The sequence below is a fragment of the Abramis brama genome (assembly GCF_963993115.1).
Source record: "Abramis brama genome assembly, chromosome: 20".
Lineage (NCBI taxonomy): Eukaryota > Metazoa > Chordata > Actinopteri > Cypriniformes > Leuciscidae > Abramis > Abramis brama.
The window spans coordinates 30,308,541-30,329,827 of record NC_139982.1 but is presented as its reverse complement, the minus strand read 5'-3'; the positions used below and the strand labels follow the sequence as shown (position 1 = coordinate 30,329,827).

The 21,287-nt window shown below is 37.1% G+C and overlaps 1 protein-coding gene across 2 annotated transcripts; it reads left to right on the top strand.

The window, feature by feature from the left end:
- Positions 1–10,894: 10,894 nt before the first annotated feature.
- On the top strand, positions 10,895–21,168 carry rab3il1 (RAB3A interacting protein (rabin3)-like 1). 2 transcript variants are annotated; one of them, XM_084095927.1, is made up of 11 exons: positions 10,895–11,093; positions 12,051–12,243; positions 13,093–13,188; positions 13,651–13,728; positions 15,489–15,701; positions 16,705–16,833; positions 16,914–17,020; positions 18,316–18,339; positions 18,585–18,684; positions 18,785–18,851; positions 19,860–21,168. In XM_084095927.1, exons 2-11 carry the CDS (start codon positions 12,115–12,117, stop codon positions 19,943–19,945), a joined length of 1,029 nt encoding a protein of 342 aa, XP_083952053.1. In that variant the 5' UTR covers positions 10,895–11,093; positions 12,051–12,114; the 3' UTR covers positions 19,946–21,168. The 2 variants fall into 2 exon arrangements, with proteins under 2 accessions (XP_083952053.1, XP_083952054.1); XM_084095928.1 differs by lacking the exon at positions 18,316–18,339.
- Positions 21,169–21,287: the final 119 nt, after the last annotated feature.

Genomic DNA, 21,287 nt, shown 5'->3' with positions numbered 1-21,287 from the left:
TACTCCAATATTTATTATACATAACATGGTGAAGCTTTTTTACTTTTCACCATCATATGGGAAATAATAAAATATCTTGATATTCTGGTTCAGACTTAAAAGCGTTTAAAAAAAATCCTGAAAACTTATGAAAATAAATTTTTTTGTTTAGTTTTTTTAGTTTTTTTTGTTGATTTTCTATAAACCTATTGTATGTGTTATCAAAAACAGTAGCCCAAACATTTAGTATAAATATAAATGAAAAAAAAAAAATGAAAAAAAAATAATAAACTGCCATAACTTCTAAACAAAAACATTACTGCATTACATTTAATACATTTATACATAACTGTATTAATATAACAGCATTTTTAATAGTTAATTCATAGGTTTTGGTGTGTAATGTCTTCTAACTGGTTTGTTCTCGGAACAATGTTTCGCCTGTTTTTTTGTTTTTTTGCGTCAATATGTTGAGAATATCAGCGCTGTTTCATCTGGCTTTTTACAAGCTTAAATCACATAGTCATTTGTGGTTTATAATAGAGATAGAGAATTCTGCGCTGAATTGAAATGCTTCTCAGTGGATCGCGCAGCTCTGTGTAATACTGTTCGCGTGATCGAGATCAGCTTTGTCCGCGATCGCTGTTTTTTGGGCCGAGCTGATAATGCGCTGCTCAGATCAAACAAGTTTTGTTCCGCTTTTTAAGCGTTTGCCATTTGATGTTTCTCATACGCAACGCAAATGACAGCGTACAATCAAAGAGAGTTGGGTAATTTTGTAGAGGCAAAAGTTCAAATTGAAACGTTTAGTTGAAAGGTCGCAAAATTATACCATTTATTCGAAGTCTGGAACCCCGACGGCAAGTTGGGGCTATTTATAGAATGTGTTTAGCGGGCAACTCACAGGCACCACGTTGGAGACCACAGCTATTCAAATATAATGTAAGCAAATTTAAAAGTGCAGCCTTATAAAATGTCAGTGGCTATAGGCCGACTCTTCCTCCTCAGTTGTTGTTTTTTACACGTAGCATAAGTGATCATATTAGTGCCCCTGCTGTTGGCTGTTAATACTGCTTTATTAGACTTTTTTTTTTTTTTTTGCCGACGGCCCTCGGTTGGACGGCCGTTCTGGACTTTTCCAGAACGCACAGATTGTCAATCCGTCCCTGTGGGTTAGTGAAAGCTGTGGTGTCATGTGATCAATATCACATGATCTCTCAAACGTCCAGTCATATATGAGGGTGGTGGATCAATCATCCAAAAGGAAGCAAGTAGAGTAAAGACCACCCAAAGGTCAGTGACAGAGAGTTTTGATAAACTTGATACGTTTTAAACAGAACAATCCTGCTACTTTTTGGCCTAATGTGCTTATGAAATGTTTGCCCATCAAAAATAGTATAACTTTGTTTGTATAGACTATATATTTTATATATCAGATTTCCTTGTGATCCTTGTGAAACGTGGTTTCGAAAAGTGGGACAGTACTTCTGTCAGACAAAGATGTGTGGTGGAGCAGGTTTGTGGGACAAAAATGGTTATTTACAGGGTTTTAGTGTTGTTATGCAATATTATAATGCTGTTCCTGCAGATGTTTAAGCGTTTGTTCAAGCTGTGGGTTGTTGTTTTTTGGAAAGTTTTTAACAAAATTTTGCCATCAAATAGACCTATGACTGTTGTGGTTGTTTGTGTTTGTTGTTAAATAAAATGAACTAGAGAACAGTCAGGAATTCTGACTGTGCATTACTCTTCTCTCTATCTACATAACATAACATAGGCCTATGATAATAGTTGCTTAAGGTCTTTATAATAAATGCATCAAAACTATCATGTTGTATAATTTGTCTGATGAGGTTCAATTATCCATGTTTCATTCATAAATAATCAAAAGAATTACTAACTTAAGAAGATTTTACTATATTCCACACGAATCAAGGTGATTTTGGTCTTTTATCATAGACTTGTCAGTGTCCTACATTAGAAAGCTGCAGCTTGTCTCAGATGAATTGCACTAATTTGTATCATTTATGAATGTGTTATCTGTATTTTCTCTTTTGATTTGATTTGGACACATCCTGGAGTTTTTAAAATGGTATTGGGTGCACTGTAAAAAATTTCTAACCCTCCCAAATCAAAAATTTCAAGTGACCGATAACATCTAAATTTTTCAATTGGCCCAAGTGAAATTCTTGTTGCAATAGTCTGTTAACATTGGCTCAATGAGAAATAATACGTCAGACTAATTGAAAAATTTAGATGTTATCGGTCACTTGAAATTTTTGACTTGGGGATGTATTTTTTTTTTACAGTGTGTGGATTTAATGTTTTGGTTACATATTGCAATATGTTGCAGAAGTTTGAAATGCAAAAAATGTCAGGGCAATTCATCCTATCGACCCCTCATTGTGTGTGCGTGTTATAATCTGCTTATACAAGGGATGAAATTAGTTTAATTATCAAGTGATTAACTACTAAACAAAAGATAAAAGGGCTATTCAGTAAAATGTATACTTCTATTTTACAATTTAACATTTATTTTACATTTATTTAACATTTATTTAGTTGCCTTAGCTTGATTCAATTTAGTTTAGAGTATAAAACATTTAGTAACTCCACCCTTATTTAATGTTACTTTTAATTAAATTATTAATTGATTATTTTACTGATTTATTTATTTATTGTTTTGTTTTTTAATGATAAACGTGGTATACAGATGAGATATAAAACTTGGTTGAGATGTTTTTATTTAAAAGTCATAAAAACAGGTATAAATCAGTATCAACTTACAAATATACAAGCAATTCACCTTAAAGAAGCATGAAAACACAAAGATTTAAACAATGTCAGAATAGTACAAGCTAGTGTGTTTTTATTTGCAATGTGGTCACTGTATGTCAGTTGGTCATTAAAGATTTTTGGCGGATCAGGATGAAAATATTGTTGATGGGTCAATAGCTGGATGGTGAAATTACGCTGATCATCGAGTGGCTGAGAAGACGACAGGTTGCAGCTGATGATCTTTCACCCGTGCAGTGACCGTCAGATCGTCTGCCTGAAATAAAAAGTAAAGCTGTTTGTCTCCAGCATAGCAATGGTAGGAGAAACCATGTGCCTGTGTAATATATCAGCAATGTATACGAGTATATGGAGAAGAGGAGGGATCCAAGCACTGACTTTTCCGGTTCATCTACAACTAGTTGAATTCCTGCCTTCCCCAAGAAACATTGAAAGACCTGTGAAGTTTACAGTGCAGTTCCCATGATGCACAGCAATGAGAGGGTGGACAAAAGGATCTGATGGCTAAGCCAGTTGAACATATTTCATATACACATTTCTTGATCAATTTTTTACCAAACATAGATAAAGCAAGAGAATCTGCCGTTTCAAAGAAATTCAAAGACATAGTTAGATTTGATGTATACATTTTATTAATTGGAAAGTTTCCGAATCCTTTGGGAATAAAATATATAAAATGACTTGATCGTGATTAATGTTCCTGTTACATATGAAGATCATGAAATGACAAGTATGAAGCACAACATTCAGTACAAATAAATATACATCTCTTCCATAGTAGTGAGATCAAGTCAGAGTCTTCTTTGCTTTTATATAAATGTTCATGGCCAAATGCTACATATACAGTGCGGAAAATAAGTATTTGAACACCCTGCTATTTTGCAAGTTCTCCCACTTAGAAATCATGGAGGGGTCTGAAATTGTCACCGTAGGTGCATGTCCACTGTGAGAGACATAATCTAAAAAAAAAATCCAGAAATCACAATGTATGATTTTTTAACTATTTATTTGTATGATACAGCTGCAAATAAGTATTTGAACACCTGAGAAAATCAATGTTAATATTTGGTACAGTAGCCTTTGTTTGCAATTACAGAGGTCAAACGTTTCCTGTAGTTTTTCACCAGGTTTGCACACACTGCAGGAGGGATTTTGGCCCACTCCTCCACACAGATCTTCTCTAGATCAGTCAGGTTTCTGGGCTGTCGCTGAGAAACACGGAGTTTGAGCTCCCTCCAAAGATTCTCTATTGGGTTTAGGTCTGGAGAATGGCTAGGCCACACCAGAACCTTGATATGCTTCTTACAGAGCCACTCCTTGGTTATCCTGGCTGTGTGCTTCGGGTCATTGGCATGTTGGAAGACCCAGCCTCGACCCATCTTCAATGCTCTAACTGAGGGAAGGAGGTTGTTCCCCAAAATCTCGCAATACATGGCCCCGGTCATCCTCTCCTTAATACAGTGCAGTCGCCCTGTCCCATGTGCAGAAAAACACCCCCAAAGCATGATGCTACCACCCCCATGCTTCACAGTAGGGATGGTGTTCTTGGGATGGTACTCATCATTCTTCTTCCTCCAAACACGTTTAGTGGAATTATGACCAAAAAGTTCTATTTTGGTCTCATCTGACCACATGACTTTCTCCCATGACTCCTCTGGATCATCCAAATGGTCATTGGCAAACTTAAGACGGGCCTTGACATGTGCTGGTTTAAGCAGGGGAACCTTCCGTGCCATGCATGATTTCAAACCATGACGTCTTAGTGTATTACCAATAGTAACCTTGGAAACGGTGGTCCCAGCTCTTTTCAGGTCATTGACCAGCTCCTCCCGTGTAGTTCTGGGCTGATTTCTCACCTTTCTTAGGATCATTGAGACCCCACGAGGTGAGATCTTGCATGGAGCCCCAGTCCGAGGGAGATTGACAGTCATGTTTAGCTTCTTCCATTTTCTAATGATTGCTCCAACAGTGGACCTTTTTTCACCAAGCTGCTTGGCAATTTCCCCGTAGCCCTTTCCAGCCTTGTGGAGGTGTACAATTTTGTCTCTAGTGTCTTTGGACAGCTCTTTGGTCTTGGCCATGTTAGTAGTTGGATTCTTACTGATTGTATGGGGTGGACAGGCGTCTTTATGCAGCTAACGACCTCAAACAGGTGCATCTAATTTAGGATAATAAATGGAGTGGAGGTGGACATTTTAAAGGCAGACTAACAGGTCTTTGAGGGTCAGAATTCTAGCTGATAGACAGGTGTTCAAATACTTATTTGCAGCTGTATCATACAAATAAATAGTTAAAAAATCATACATTGTGATTTCTGGATTTTTTTTTTTAGATTATGTCTCTCACAGTGGACATGCACCTACGATGACAATTTCAGACCCCTCCATGATTTCCAAGTGGGAGAACTTGCAAAATAGCAGGGTGTTCAAATACTTATTTTCCTCACTGTAAGTCCAATATATCAGGTGAAAAGTTCCTGTTGAATCCAGTCATCAGTAGACCTCTCTATTAGGACATAGTAAAATAGTAAAAACCTAGTGCAAGAGGTGCAGACAGAGGACGTGGGAGATTAAGAGATGGTATTTGAATAGAGTTTACTTAGTAATCTTAGTTGCATAATCTTAATTGCCTCTATGAGAAGTATACCTTTGTCTGATCAGCATAAAATCAGATTTGCCTGTTACTAGGCGAAGTAAAATGAATGCTTCACAACATTGTCCCGTGACACTAAAATAATGACAATACAGCACAAAACATAAGGGAATGAATGATGAATATGTTGGTAACACTTTACAATAAGGTTCATTAGTTAACATTAGATAATGTATTAACTAACCATGAGCAATACATTTGTTGCTGTGTTTGTTCATCTTTGTTAACGTAAAAAAATACAGCTGTTTATTGTTGCAAACCTTATAGTAAAGAGTTACCAATATATTAAGACATTAATACATAAAAATAAAGTATAAAAGAAATAAAGAAACAACATGAATTAAGATGTTTGTGACTGTTATCCAGATGTCATGCTAAAGTGAGTAATCCTGAAAAATGCAGGGTGTCATAATTTAACAACATACACAAATGGCAATTTAACACTGGGTGCTCATTAGAATAGGTTTATTCACTATTTAAAGAATAATCCCGATGAGGCCAGTGCTGAGAGAGCTAGGGTGGGTGTTGGCCACTGATGATCATGTGTGTGATTGTAACTGAGGGCTGTCTGAGGGCATGTCTGTACCTGCAGCTAAAATACAACAAAACAAGCATCATTTCTTCTTCATTTTTGTCACGATATGGGTCATCTGATTGCACAGCACTTGCTTACATCACATAAACTATTGCTTCAACTGATCTATAACTTCATTAGCTTCAGTAAACACACAGAAATGAACCGATCAACTGCACAAACCTCTGCTGACTCTGCTCAGCTATGAACAACTATCATCGAAAGCGGATGGCAGGTAGGCCCGCCCTCACGTGATGCTGATTGGTCGATTGATAAGCTTAAATCTGATTGGCTAAAGACTGATCCGTGTAGGAGGAGAGCGCTTTCAGGAAAGTCTCAACACACACACACACACACACACACACACACACACACACACACACACACACACACACACACACACAAATCCAAGGTGATTCACATGTGAATGACGATTTGAACATTCACATTCAAGGATAAACTCGGAACTTTTTAAACATTTGAAGGTTTTTGTGCACAGTTGTATATCTACGTATCGTGTTTTGCATTTGTGAAATGTATTTTATGAATATATAATTTTATTTTGAGCATGTGAATTGCTTTTTGTGAATATATATATATATATTTTTTTTTTTAACGCACATGAATTTTGTTTCATAATTGTCCACGCATGTATGAATCATGTTTTTTTGCGTAAATCATTATTGATACTGATCTACTTCCATTAATTTTGGTTGCAGGGGTTGCATTTTGGCTGGAAAATAAAGTCGGATTGACGTCAACATCCAACGTCGGACAGACGTCAGAACCCGACTGATGTTGGTTTCTGACGTCAACCCCATTTTCATTTTCAACCACAATACAGAGTCTGTCCAACGTTGGAGATTAATGTCAATCTGATGTTGGATTCTGACATCAACCTGATTATCATTTTAAACGTTGGGTTTGGTCTTCTAAATGCGAATTTTGTCATTGTTCTGGAGCACACTAGCTTATAGATAACAGTAAGGCTATCATATTCCTACTAAAAGCCAAAAAACTTTAAATATGGCACTATTTGAGGGAACAGCCATTTGGGTGTTTGAAACCATTGTGGACATTATTGAGTGTCTTATTCAATCTCACATTCAATCCCACTACTGGAACTGTGTTCTAGAAATACATGTGATATTGATATGAGGGAAGGCAGGCATAGATTCAGAGGCATAAGGTACTGTAAGTATTACACACAACAATGCAACAATAATAAAACAATGCATTGACATTTACTTTTGATACTTAAGTTCTTTTAAAAACAAGTACTTCTGTACTTTTACTTCAGTAAAAATCTGTCTTTACAACTTTTAATTGTAACAGAGTAATATTTGACCAGTATCTGTACTTTCACTCAAGTAAGGAAGTTGTGTACTTTGTCCACCTCTACTTTTTAGTGAATAATTGAACATTTATAATACAAATATTTGGACATTTAACAATGTAACACATAATTATTACATAAAAAATAATTGTGGACACATGTAGGGGTAAGTGCAATTGCGTGTATAAACCATGGTATTAAATAAACAGGCTAATCTGGTATATGCAATGCTAGTACACAAGCTAACCAGTACAGACAAAAATGGTCATTATAATGTATAGTTAAAACTCCTGTTCATTTCTGCTTATTGCTATTGGTTTTATTTACATATTTTTAAACAATTTCTTGTTCTAAAGTTAGGGATTTTTTGCATTTGGTTTGTTAAAATAAATAATTTGTGAATACAACCTGCTCTTAAATTTTTTTTTAATGGCATTTCAGTTGTATTTTTGCAAATGTATGTGGCATTATTGCAAAAACAGACACTATAAACAACTAAAAATTCGAACCTTTCATAAAAATACTGATTTTGATGTATTTTATAATGTTCAAATATATATATTCACAATATATATATATATATATATATATATATAAAAAAAGTTGTGATAGCAGTTGTTCACATGCAGAAAAATGAATGGATCTATATGTCCCTCTGCTGGATATATATAAAACATCTCTCCGTTGCTTTCTAAAGCCAGTCACTTCATGCAGTCCTGCTCGCTAAAAGTGCCACTGATTTATCAGCTGGGTCAATTCATAAATACAATAGGTAGAGTTAAATCTCAAACAGTGGATAGTTTACAGACCACATGATAATATTGCAGATCAATTCATTTTCCTGTGTTGATTTCTGTAAGATTATACAGCAGATTTTCTTTTGTGTTATTTGTTTTGTGTAGTATGTGTCAAGTTTACAGATGCAGATACATTAAACGTGTGTTATGTCATCACTGCTCACTATCACACTACAATACAAGATTACGTGTCAAATAAATAAATTAACTTGAAATCATTTTAGTTCATGTGAAGCGATTGCAAAGTGATACATGACCCAGTAAAAATGAATTCCAATAATCCTGAAAATAGTTTAAAGGGACAGTTCACCCTGTCATAATTTATTCACACTCATGCGCGCATCTGACGAGCCTCACAGCCTCTACTGCTCAAACTGACCTTTCACCTTTCAGTTATTAGAGAGAAGGATGGACAACGACACTGGGAAACACATGCACGCTCAGCACTGAATCACAGTGCACACACACACACAGATCACATGCTAGTGTGATGTTAGTTAGCATGCAGCAACACCTAAACCTAATGCAACAAGTCAATTATATTCACAAGCATGCATGGGTAAAATGAAGCAAAACTAGCGTTAAAAGAGAAACACAGAACTGCAAATGCAACTGCTTACTATTCCTCGTCTGAAGGCCTCAAACACTCTCTAGAAGAAATAAGCCACTCTCCTCACAGCGTGTGATGTTGTGTGAGCTGACGGCCGGTACCGGAACCGTTAAGAAGGAAGGATGGAGTGGAGGAGAGCATGAGACGCCCACACCTCCGGTCACTTGACCCGCTAATCTGTTTTCCACTAACAAAGAGGCATTGTGGAGAACTGGGGGGTTTGTTAATCTCAGCAAATCTTTCAAAACTCAAAACACAAACACTCATACATATTCAACTCGATTAATAGAGGCATGCATTAATTGCAGTTATGTAATGTAAATATGATGTCGATAATCAACCAGTCCTAACTGATCCATGAGGAGTTCAGGCTCCATTAAACACTTTGTGGTGATGAGGCCCTCAGTGGGGTGTTGAGGGCTCTATAGGGCCCTCTAGTGGAGGAAATGCCCCGGTGTGTGTCATTAACCCCTGCCTGACCACAAGAGCCGCGACTTCGTTCAGGGTTGAAACAGCCGTTCAGATCCTCCACACGAGAACAGCATCTGAGGGCGTATTTGACGGGAATGGAGAGACTAAAAGAGCATGACGAGACACACATGATCACTGGGGTAAGCCTGATTTATCCGTTCTGTGTTTGACATGGAGAAGAATTGAGGCTTTCAATGCATCTGATAATATGGCACCATTCAAAATGACACTTGCACTTTCAAAAGCAACTATAAATGTTTCTGACTGCAGGATTGAGAGTATTATTTCTTCTTCATTTAATGTAATAAAGTTTATATATATAGATTTAAATACCTTTATCATTTATTATCAAGCTAATACCATGGTATTCTTATAATTAACTTGAAAATACCATTGTATATCATGGCAATCAGTATATATCAAAGCACTGTGGTATCATATTTATATAAATATATTGTTTTTTTCTTCCCTCATATTTAAATTATTTAAAAAAATCCCTCATTTTTTGATGGTTTAATTGAGCTTGTAGGGTCATTAAAAACAAAAATCCCCTCCAGACATTTTTGACCAATACTGTATTTATTATTTTAGACTTAAATAATAAGGATAAATGTTTTAGATTGACTATTTGTCCGTTTCTTTGGTTAAATACTTTCCGTTTAGTGTCTTCGAGAGCATGTTAGGTAGATATTTAATAACTGACTACATTGTGGCAGACATTAGGTTATGGTGCAACGCTTTAGTTACACTTTGATAAACTGAATGGAAACTTTAACAGCAAAAAACTACAATGTCTTCATCTCTGAACTCGCATGTAATCTCTCTGTCTTTAACAGGCTGGCTGTGAGAAACACAACTGAAGCGAACACTCTCAGGTGTGTGTGTGTGTGTGTGTGTGTGAATATACTTTCCATGATGGACACTTTTGAAGGAATCCACCGTGTGCAGCTCTCCTCCTCTCCTCCTGCACGATCCCGGTCTGTCCCAGGGTACGAGCTGCTGGTGGCAGGGAATTCTGGGATAGCAGTGTACTCATCACCTACGTTCTTCGGGAATGGGGATCTTACGGATCAGCACACAGCGGAGGAAGAGAGATGTCCGGTCGGGAGGTACGTCCAGACTTCACCTAAACAAAAATACCATAGTAATACTTCCTTTGTTTTGATAGCTTTAACAACAATTGGTCTAATGTTGAGTAAAAACTGTTAAAAAATAGTGACAGAGCAAAATCCTCCACCCATTTAGCTCATAGTTCATCATTTAGCGAATGAATAAAGAGGATGTGATCTCTAATTCTGCTGAATGCACAGAACTGTACACACAATATCAATGTGTGAAAGTCAATCAGAATTAGGAACATTTAAGTAACATAACAACAGTAACATAACATAAAACATAAAATAACTGAATGGAACAAACATGACATACTAAAACTGAACAATATAACAAAACATAACATACACAACATAACGGAGTGGAACAAACATTACACACCAGAACTGTACAAACAATATAATACAAAATAACATAACAACAGAACAAACATGCCAGAACTGAACCAACAATATAACATAAATAAAAACATAACTTAACATACAAAACAGAACACGAGCACATAACATACAGAATAGAATAGAACCATTTGTTTGGGGCACATCACGTGATTCCTGGATGCCTCCGCTGAGTCATGTGACCCGTGATTGACAGCGGGACATTTTTCCTGCTCAATCTCAGAGGAAAGTCTATCAGACTGTCCTACCCAAAACAAAACAAATCTAAACACAGATTCCTCTCTCGGATCCGGATTCCGGAGTGTTTATCTGGATCAGATTCCTGCTGTAGAGCTCAGTCGTGTTCGGGAAACCTCAGCGGGATCTACTGGTACTTTTGTTACTCTTTATTTCAGGAAACGGAGCTGCAATTTTGCGACACTGTAACTTTATTAGATTGGTTCATTGTTTGTGTTGTCGTCAGCGGGTCGCGGTGAGTGCTGTAGCCGGGCGAGGTGAGGGGAAGGGCGGGGAGCGAACACGGGAAATGCCGCGACAGCCGCGGAGCGATGACTTACATAAACAGGGCTGATTCTGATCATTATCACACACGAGCGTCTATGAATTCCCACACAGGCAGCTCTGTCACACTATATGAAGACGGGTGTGGCGTTATATTTTCATGACTGGATTAATTTGCGTACGATCCTTGTTGGGATATTATGGGATAATCTTGTTGGCTATTAAAAAGGACAGTTAGGGGTCTATTTGAGTGTTACTATCCTATAATCATAGTTTTTCTCTGAAGACTTGTGATATCCTTGTGATCTATGAGTGTGTGATATCCTCTAGGCTGAACGATACGAAGGGGAAAGTGTGTTCGTAAAGTTTAATCTTTACAAGAACCAACTTAAAGGGACAGTTCACCCACAAATGAATATTCTGTCATCATTGACTTGTCTTTAAGTTGTTCCAAACCTGAATGAGTTTCTTTCTTCTGCTGAAGACAAAAGAAGATATTTTGAAGAATATGGGTAACCAAACAGTTGATGACTTGTATAAGTATGAAAAAAAAAATACTATGGAAGTCAATGGGTTTAGTCACCAACATTCTTCAAAATATCTTCTTTTGTGTAAAACAGAAGAAAGAAACTCATACAGGGTGGGAAGAACTTGAGGACGAGTAAATGATGACAGAATTTATAAACTATAAAGTGAACAGTTTTTTTTTTTTTTGTTTTTTTTTAAATCTCTTTCCACTTGAGTTTTCACATAGGCCACATTCACACTGTTTTGGACCAAATAATTGTGACTATAAAATAATAAAAAAGATATATGTTTCCTGCAGATTGGTCGACCTGGAGCCGGAGCCGAGCCCCAGATTGGGGGGTGATGGGGGGCAGAGGAAGAAGATGCCCCCGGAGGAGGCAGGAGCACACAGACAAGAGACCTACAACATGTCCCGTCTGCGGAGTTCCTCTCTGGAGATCAAGGAGAAGGGAACAGAATTCCTCAGAGACCAGCTGGATGCTGCACAAAAGGTGCCACTCTATTCCATTATATTCTATTCCAGTATATTCCATTCTATTCCATTCGATTCTATTATATTCCAATGTATTTCATTCTATTCTATTCTATTCTATTCCGTTCTATTACGTTCTATTCTATTCCATTCTATTCCGGTCTATTCCATTCCATTCTATTCTATTCCGATGTATTTCATTCTATGCTATTCTATTCCGTTCTATTCCATTCCATTCTAATCCGTTCTATTCCATTCTATTCTATTCTGTTCGATTCTATTCTATTCCGATCTATTCTGAAAGCATATCTGTCCTCTCAGATTACGTTCTGTTCTATTCTATTCTATTCTAAACTATTAAAAGTAATGTTTTGGGGGGACTTTACATTTAGCTAAGAAAAAGGGTCTTGATGTTTTCATTGTAGGCTCTTCAGATCAGTGTTTCAGATCTTTAAAGCTCCAGTACACGGTTTCAAGTTACAAATTATGTGTTTCTGAATTGTAATAACTGCTCATGTCTTTGTCAAACCATAATTGCAAGTTGGAAACATAGTTTTTTTTTTGTAAGCTAGCCTACAACTTCTCTCATTTGACTGTTGTGATGTCGTGTCAGTCAAACAAAATAGCAGCAGTGTCAACAGGAGATACGTCTAGTCATATTATAGTTATTTTTAAATATATATATTTTTAATTATTTTATTAAACTTTTTCATTGTTTTATTATTCTATCCAATGATGCTGGTGACGATATAGACGATATAGACATTAATGTACATGAACATGAACTGCTTTGAAATATGAACGAACCATTAAAATGTTCCCTTATTCAGTTCAGTTCTGTTTTATTGACCGCTGTCTGTGTTTTCAGGAGCTGAAGCTGAAAGACGAGGAGTGTGTCAGACTGTCTCATGTCAGGAATCAGCTCGAGCAGGAACTGGAGGAACTGACCGCCAGTCTGTTTGAGGTGGGCGGGACTAATGTGACATCATCGCTGACAGTAGATTGACTATTGTGTGGAGATGTACAGTTCAATAGTGAGACTAATGTGTGCCATGTACTAATTGACAACAATATATTACACATAGTTTATTATTTCCGATGCCTTTTAAAAAAAACTACAATTAAAAATATATATTTATTAAATATAAAATTCAACCCGCCAAAGTGGCTAGTAGGAGTGACTGTGTTACACACCACTGCTGTCAAGCTCTAAATAAAACATATTATAATTAAATAGTTTTTTTTTTTTAAATATTTTATGTAGTCTCACAATTAATATTAAATAATAACAAAAAAAACGCTGCAAGCATAGTCATAAAAACATTCGTCAAATGCTATTTAAAATAGTTGAGCATGTTAGACTCCTCCATGTCCTCTTCCCAGGAGTCTCATGTCTCAGACCTGTGTGTTGATCTCTGGTCTCTAGGAGGCTCATAAGATGGTGCGAGAGGCCAACGTGAAGCAGGCGGCGGCGGAGAAACAGCTGAAGGAGGCGCAGGGCAAGGTGCTGTCTCTCTCTCTATCTGTCTCACTCTCTCTATCTGTCTCTATCTGTCTCTCTGTCTCACTCTGTCTGTCTCTCTATCTCTGTCTGTCTCACTCTATCTGTCTCTAGCTGTCTGTCTCTCTGTCTCACTCTGTCTGTCAGTCTCTCTCTATCTGTCTGTCTCTCTCTCGATCTGTCTCACTCCATCTGTCTCACTTTGTCTGTCTCTCTCTCTCTCTATCTGTCTGTCTGTCTCTGTCTCACTTTGTCTCTATCTCTCTGTCTCTATCTGTCTCACTCTTTCTGTCTGTCTCTCTCTATATGTCTCTATCTGTTTTACTTTGTCTGTCTCTATCTGTCTGTCTCTATCTGTCTGTCTCTCTGTCTCACTCTGTCTGTCAGTCTCTCTCTATCTGTCTGTCTCTAGCTGTCTGTCTCTCTGTCTCACTCTGTCTGTCAGTCTCTCTCTATCTGTCTGTCTCTCTCTCGATCTGTCTCACTCCATCTGTCTCACTTTGTCTGTCTCTCTCTCTCTCTATCTGTCTGTCTGTCTCTGTCTCACTTTGTCTCTATCTCTCTGTCTCTATCTGTCTCACTCTTTCTGTCTGTCTCTCTCTATATGTCTCTATCTGTTTTACTTTGTCTGTCTCTATCTGTCTGTCTCTATCTGTCTGTCTCTCTGTCTCACTCTGTCTGTCAGTCTCTCTCTATCTGTCTGTCTCTAGCTGTCTGTCTCTCTGTCTCACTCTGTCTGTCAGTCTCTCTCTATCTGTCTGTCTCTCTCTCGATCTGTCTCACTCCATCTGTCTCACTTTGTCTGTCTCTCTCTCTCTCTATCTGTCTGTCTGTCTCTCTGTCTCACTTTGTCTCTATCTCTCTGTCTCTATCTGTCTCACTCTTTCTGTCTGTCTCTCTCTATATGTCTCTATCTGTTTTACTTTGTCTGTCTCTATCTGTCTGTCTCTATCTGTCTGTCTCACTCTCTGTCTCACTCTATCTGTCTGTCTGTCTCTCTGTCTCACTTTGTCTCTATCTCTCTGTCTCTATCTGTCTCACTCTTTCTATCTGTCTCTCTCTATCTGTCTCACTCTATCTGTCTGTCTCTATCTGTCTCACTCTATCTGTCTCACTCTCTCTATCTGTCTGTCTCTATCTGGCTGTGTTTCTCTCTATCTGTCTCACTGTATCTGTCTCTCTCTCTATCTGTCTCACTCTATCTTTCTGTCTCTATCTGTCTGTCTCACTCTATCGGTCTGTCTCTATCTCTCTGTCTCACTCTATCGGTCTGTCTCTATCTGTCTGTCTCTCTCTATCTGTCTCACTCTATCTGTCTCACTTTATCTGTCTGTCTCTCTATCTGTCTTTCTGTCTCACCCTTCTCACTCTTTCTGTCTCTCTCTCTCTATGTGTCTCTCTCTATCTTTCTGTCTCTCTATCTGTCTGTCTCACTCTATCGGTCTGTCTCTCTCTATCTGTCTCACTTTATCTCTCTATCTGTCTGTCTCTATCTGTCTCACTTTATCCCTCTATCTGTCTCTCTCTATCTGTCTCACTTTACCTCTCTATCTGTCTGTCTCACTTTATCTGTCTCTCTCTATCTGTCTCACTCTATCTGTCTCACTTTATCTGTCTGTCTCTCTATCTGTCTTTCTGTCTCACCCTTCTCACTCTCTCTGTCTCTCTCTATCTGGCTGTGTTTCTCTCTATCTGTCTGTCTGTCTATCTGTCTGTCTCACTCTCTGCTCACTCTTTCTGTCTCACTCTTTCTGTGGTCTCAGATTGACGTCCTGCAGGCGGAGGTCTCTGCTCTGAAAACCCTGGTGTTGACCTCTACGCCCTCCTCCCCGAACCGCCAGCTCCACCCTCAGCTGCTGTCTCCGGGCTCCAGCCGGCCCCGGGGCCACACGCGCAACAAGAGCGCCAGCGGAGCCCTCCAGCTGCAGACGGAGCCGCTGCCGACCGATGCGGCGACAAACCGGGAGGACAGAGAGGTACAAACAACACCAAGATCACTGGCTTAGAGACCGTACCTGCATGATGAAGGCTTGATCCCTGTTTTACTGTACCTTCACTGATTTCCTGCTGTTCTTCCTCTCTTCCCCCCCCCGCCTGCATTTCTCTGATCTGTGCAGTTCCTGTTCTCCTCTGTCTGATACTGTGTGTCTGATTCCTGGTCAGCTGGTCAGTGTGACCTGTGTGTGAACTCTCTCTATGGCAACAGGGTACAAAGGGTTACAAATTAGAACTTTAGAACTTATTTTTATTTCTTTCCCTGGTGAAAAAAAAAAGAAAAAGCTTTTTAATCCAGCCCAAAAAGTGGTTTGCTGGTCTTTGCTGGTTTAGCTGGTCCTGGTCCAAAACTCCCATTGTTAACTTAAACAAACTATAAAAAATCCTTTTCGTTAATTGAAATAAAGCTGAAATCAAATATAAATATTAGATAAAAAATGGCACAAAAAAAAAGACAAAAACACATAACTCAATTATTAGAACTTAAACTAAAATGAAAAAATAAAATTGAAAATATTCATAAATACTTTAGTAGTATATAAATAATAGTCAGACTTTACAATAAGATTCCATTCGTTAACATGCCTCTAAAGCATGTATTAATCAATGTCAATTTCAACATTTACTAATACATTATTAAAATCAAAAGTTTTACCTGTTAATAATATTTAATGGACCTGAGCTGACATGAGCTAACAATGAACAGCTGTGTTTTTATATACTCATAATACACAGATAATACTGTACTGTAATAAATGTATCGCTCATTTTTAGTTATTATTAGTTCATGCATTTAATTGCATGAATTAATGGGACCTTATTGTAAAGTCTTACCAACTATACTAAAATACCCTAGACCAGCAAACCAGCTTTTTTCAGCAGAGAAACAAAACAAAGTAGCAAAAAAGCAATCAACACATTGAAGAAGAAGAGCATGAATTCATTGAGTGGTTAAAAGCATGAACTAAAGCTTCTGTGGTGTAGATGGACTCAGTGTTGTTTGCGGAGTTCCTCTCGTGGAAGGAGAAGCCCGGTCTGGACCGTTCCTCAGCGTTCATCAGCAGGGTGTTCAGGGAAGATATCGGACCCTGCCTTTCATTCACATGTTCTGAGGTACGCCAGTAAACATCAGCTCTGTTATCTTCCTCTGTGCTTTCCGTTCTCTCAGACCTTCTCTCCTGGTTTTCCTCCAGTTGTCTCAGTCTGTCCAGCGCGCAGTGGAGAACAACTCTCTCACCATCGAGCCTGTAGCGATGTCGGCGCTGCCCACGGTCAAAGACATCGAATGTGGAGGACCCAAGTAAGTCATGGATGGACTCACGGTAACTCTTTACAAACAAAACAGATCCGTTACCTTGTTTCACACTTTTGGGCAATTTCAGAAATCAAGTGTAGAATCTTGCATGCATTTTACTGAAATTTAGACCGATAATACTATACTTTTTCAAATAATGTGCATTACTTTTCGTTATTTATATAATGACAAATCCAATCGAGTTTTTAACTCGAACTGAAAAATGAAAAAGTATGTGAAAGTATTGTTTCATTTCTTTAAAAGGGGTTTCTTTTGGGCTCTACTAGATTAGGTTTTCATGCTTGAGTGTTCAAGAAACACATTTTATTTCTTATATTCTTCATTGTTGCGGCTCCTCTTTTCCCAGTCTGTCAGTAACGCTCTGTTTAGTTCCTGTCTCTATGAAGCCCCTCCTTCTGAAAAGCACACTGTGCTCTGATTGGTCGGCTGGAGAAGTGTGTTGTGATTGGTCAGTGTTTGGGAAATGTCCCGCCCCTAACCATAACCTCCAGTTTCAACACACTACTAACTAACTCAACCAGGCCCCGCCCCTTTATTCTGCATATTAATTATTATAATGAGGAATATTGTGACGTGTCCGTTCCCGGAAGAAACTCAAGACTACAATGAGTTCAGAAACACTGACACTGATATAGAGAAGAACTCCCGCTGGAGGGACTTTGTGCTTTGTAACTTTTTAGACCTTCTTCATGCTCAAACTGCAACATTAAAGAAAGTAAAAAAAAACTAAAAAAAACATGTAAAAAAGCATAACAGGACCATTTAAAAAAAAAAAAATTGTATAACACAATGCAAGTGCACTTGGCATTTTTAGCATTGTCATATGAGGCACTGTTAACTGCTGAGCAAATTATTTAAATTTAGCTAAACTTTCTAACATGCTACCTGAAAAATAAAACATCTGGTTTAATGGCACAGATGTTTCGAGTAGCTGCTGAGGTTTGTGACAAGAATGCATGCTAAGTATGTACCACAGAGAATTATGGTTGGAAATAATGGCCTAAATTTCCCAATACTGCATGCCTGAATGAGTGCACAAACACTTACTTTCATCTCAGGCACACCAACAGCTCTTTCAGACTGGCTAACGCTAATCCTGACCAAAGTTAAAATCCTTGGGTTTGACATGTAGCATGTGGGATCCTCTTTAAATCCTGCCTGGGGGCGACAAATACACATACTGTCAATCAGAGCAAATGCACTTTGACCTGGGAAGTCACGCTTTAATCGCACTTTTAATCACACTTTAATCACTGTTTGATTTGGGGTTGTTTTCACAGCGGTTGCCGGACACCGATAGAAACGTAAGTGATTCCAAGAACCGAATGTGCATGAAATCCTGATTTACACTAACACATCATATCGCCAGTTCCTTTCTGTCTGGAGAATGCTTATTAGTTCATTTTATTTTTAAATAAATCTGGCATGAACACACCTTTTGCCAGGACAGGTGTATCATTCTGTCCTGCTTGTGTCTCATTGGCCGTTGAGAGTGTTCAGTAATTTGATTGACAGCTTCATTGTCCAGTGTTCTCTTTTGCTTGAACAGTAAATGTGCGTTGAGCGGGATGTCCCGCCACTGCCGACATCGCATCAAACTGGGAGATAAAGAGAATTACTACTATATATCTCCGTCTAGCAGAGCACGGGTACATGTCTATATCACTCCCTCTCATTCTTTATAAGCGCATTTATTAAATGAGATGTTAATTTCAGGATCCGGTTCATACTTCAGTGTTCTCTCCTCAGATCACAGCGGTGTGTAACTTCTTCACTTACATCAGGTACATCCAGCAGGGCCTCGTCAGACAAGAGGGTGAGTTCACCAACTGTACACTCGTCTCTGACAATTCACTTTGGCCATTTTGTGATGTGTGTGTGTGTGTATATATAAATAAGAAAATATTTTACAATAAGAACATGTATTAAGACAAATAATAGTAGTCAAAGTGTATATTTATATGTATTAATAATATATATATATATATAATAAAATATGTATTTTATTTATATATATATATACACACACACACATATATACATACTATTTTAATATTATATAAAAATGTATATATGAAATGCCAATTTTTATTTATTCATATATTTTAATATTACATTAAATATTTTTATACATATAAGATATATATATATATATAATGTATATTTATTTATATATATTTTAGTATTACATTAATTTTAATATTATATTTGTGTGTGTGTATAGATAGATAGATAGATAGATAGATAGATAGATAGATAGATAGTATGTGTGTGACAATATGTGATATACTGTATATGGCAATTTATTTAAGTCAAATAAGTAGTCAGAAACTGTATATTTATATGTATTAATATAATAAAATCTGTATTATATATATATATTAGAAATTATTGTATTAAAATATATATTTATATATATATTATATATAAATAGATATTTTATTATATAAACATTTTATATAATATTAAAATAGTATATATAAATAAAATGCATATTTTATATATATATATATATATAAAATATGCATTTTATTTATATATACTATTTTAATATTTTTATATATATATTCATATATATATAAAATTCATATATATATTCATATATATTTTTATATATATAATACAAACACGCACACACAATTTTATTATATATATATATATATATATATATATATATATATATATATATATATATTTTAATATTAAGTGATTTGTTATTGAATTATTTAGTTGGTTTTTAAAAATACTACTAACAGTAAAATAATGGATGTTTTTATTACAATAAAGTATGTCAGAAGAAAATGTAATTTTCCTCTGGTTGCAGTTCAGCAGATGTTTTGGGAAGTGATGCGTCTGCGGAGAGAGATGAGTGTGGCCAAACTGGGATATTTCCTGACGGAGGAGAGCTAGAGAACCAGAAAACACAAACACAACAGAAACACATCTCAACACTCACTCACACACACACTCCCATGAAGGCGTTTTATAGCTATATATTCATGTATGTATTCAGGGAAACACTACAGAAGAATTTCCAGAATGCCTCTTTTCCCTGAGCCAATGGAATAACAGCATTCCAGTTCTACTGTTGACAGGTTGTGTGTAATTTTTGCTTTTGGAAGGACCAAACGTGTTAAAAAAGTGCCACTTAACACTGAGGTTAACATCTGGAAGACATTTATATTTCAAGAAGTCAACAACAGGACATTTTCTTTCCATTTACCAGTAAAAAGTCTCCGATGTTTAATTTGCAATTTCCCAAGTTCATAGCCTGAACCCTTATAGTCAAACCTTAAATGTTTTCAGCTCATCTAGTGTTCCTCAGTTTACAAACAGGGACAAAAATCGGTCAAATCTCAACCAGTTTGATAGAATTCTAGAAATATAGCAAAATAATCTTATGCTGTGTTTGTTTTGTCAGAATTACAATGTTACAAACATCCTGTGTCTTCCAAAACAGTTTGACAAATATGTGAAGGTTTTATATGATAGATAGATTGAATCATAAGGTCGTTCTAGAGCTCCTTTTGATTTCATCTTGCAGTTTTGAACACTATCTTGAATATGCAATGCACTTAGAACACTAAGACGCTTTCTGTCCCAGCATGCTTTGTGCACCAGTTATTTCAAACGGTTTACAGCTTTGAATGGACAATCCTCCACAGGTCTTTTCTATGCAACCTCCTTAAAGTGCCAAGAAATGTGCCAAGAAATGTGAGTCTCAGTCTGTTACAGACACTCCTGCACACACACGTCACTACCAGCACGCATGTTAAGAATGCTAAACCATCTTAGACACAGGTTATGGTACTTGTACCATGATGCATCACACTCCCTGTAGATAATAACCGTTGCTTGATTGACAATCGCTGTCTTACTGCACAAATACAGTGTTTACAGAGCCTTTTATGGGCCGTAGCCGCCATATTTAACGTGATGCGAGTGAAACATGTCTTCAGATGCTTGTACTGTTTTGGTTTTTTAAAACTGGAAATATGTGCAAAGCTTTGTTTTCATTCGTGACACATTCAATTTAGCGTCTACCCTCAGGTCCGTTGCGTGTAAGTTAAACTGCCTCGTCATGTTAAAATGACCGTGTGTGTTTTCAGTCTATTAAAGTCTTCGGAATATAAGTCTGTGTGACTCGGATTTCTTTTGTGAATGTTGTCCCAAGAAATGTGCCCAAAAGATGTATATAGCATGTAAGAACTGTGTTTTATTCATAATAATTTATGTATAAAAATCATGCTGG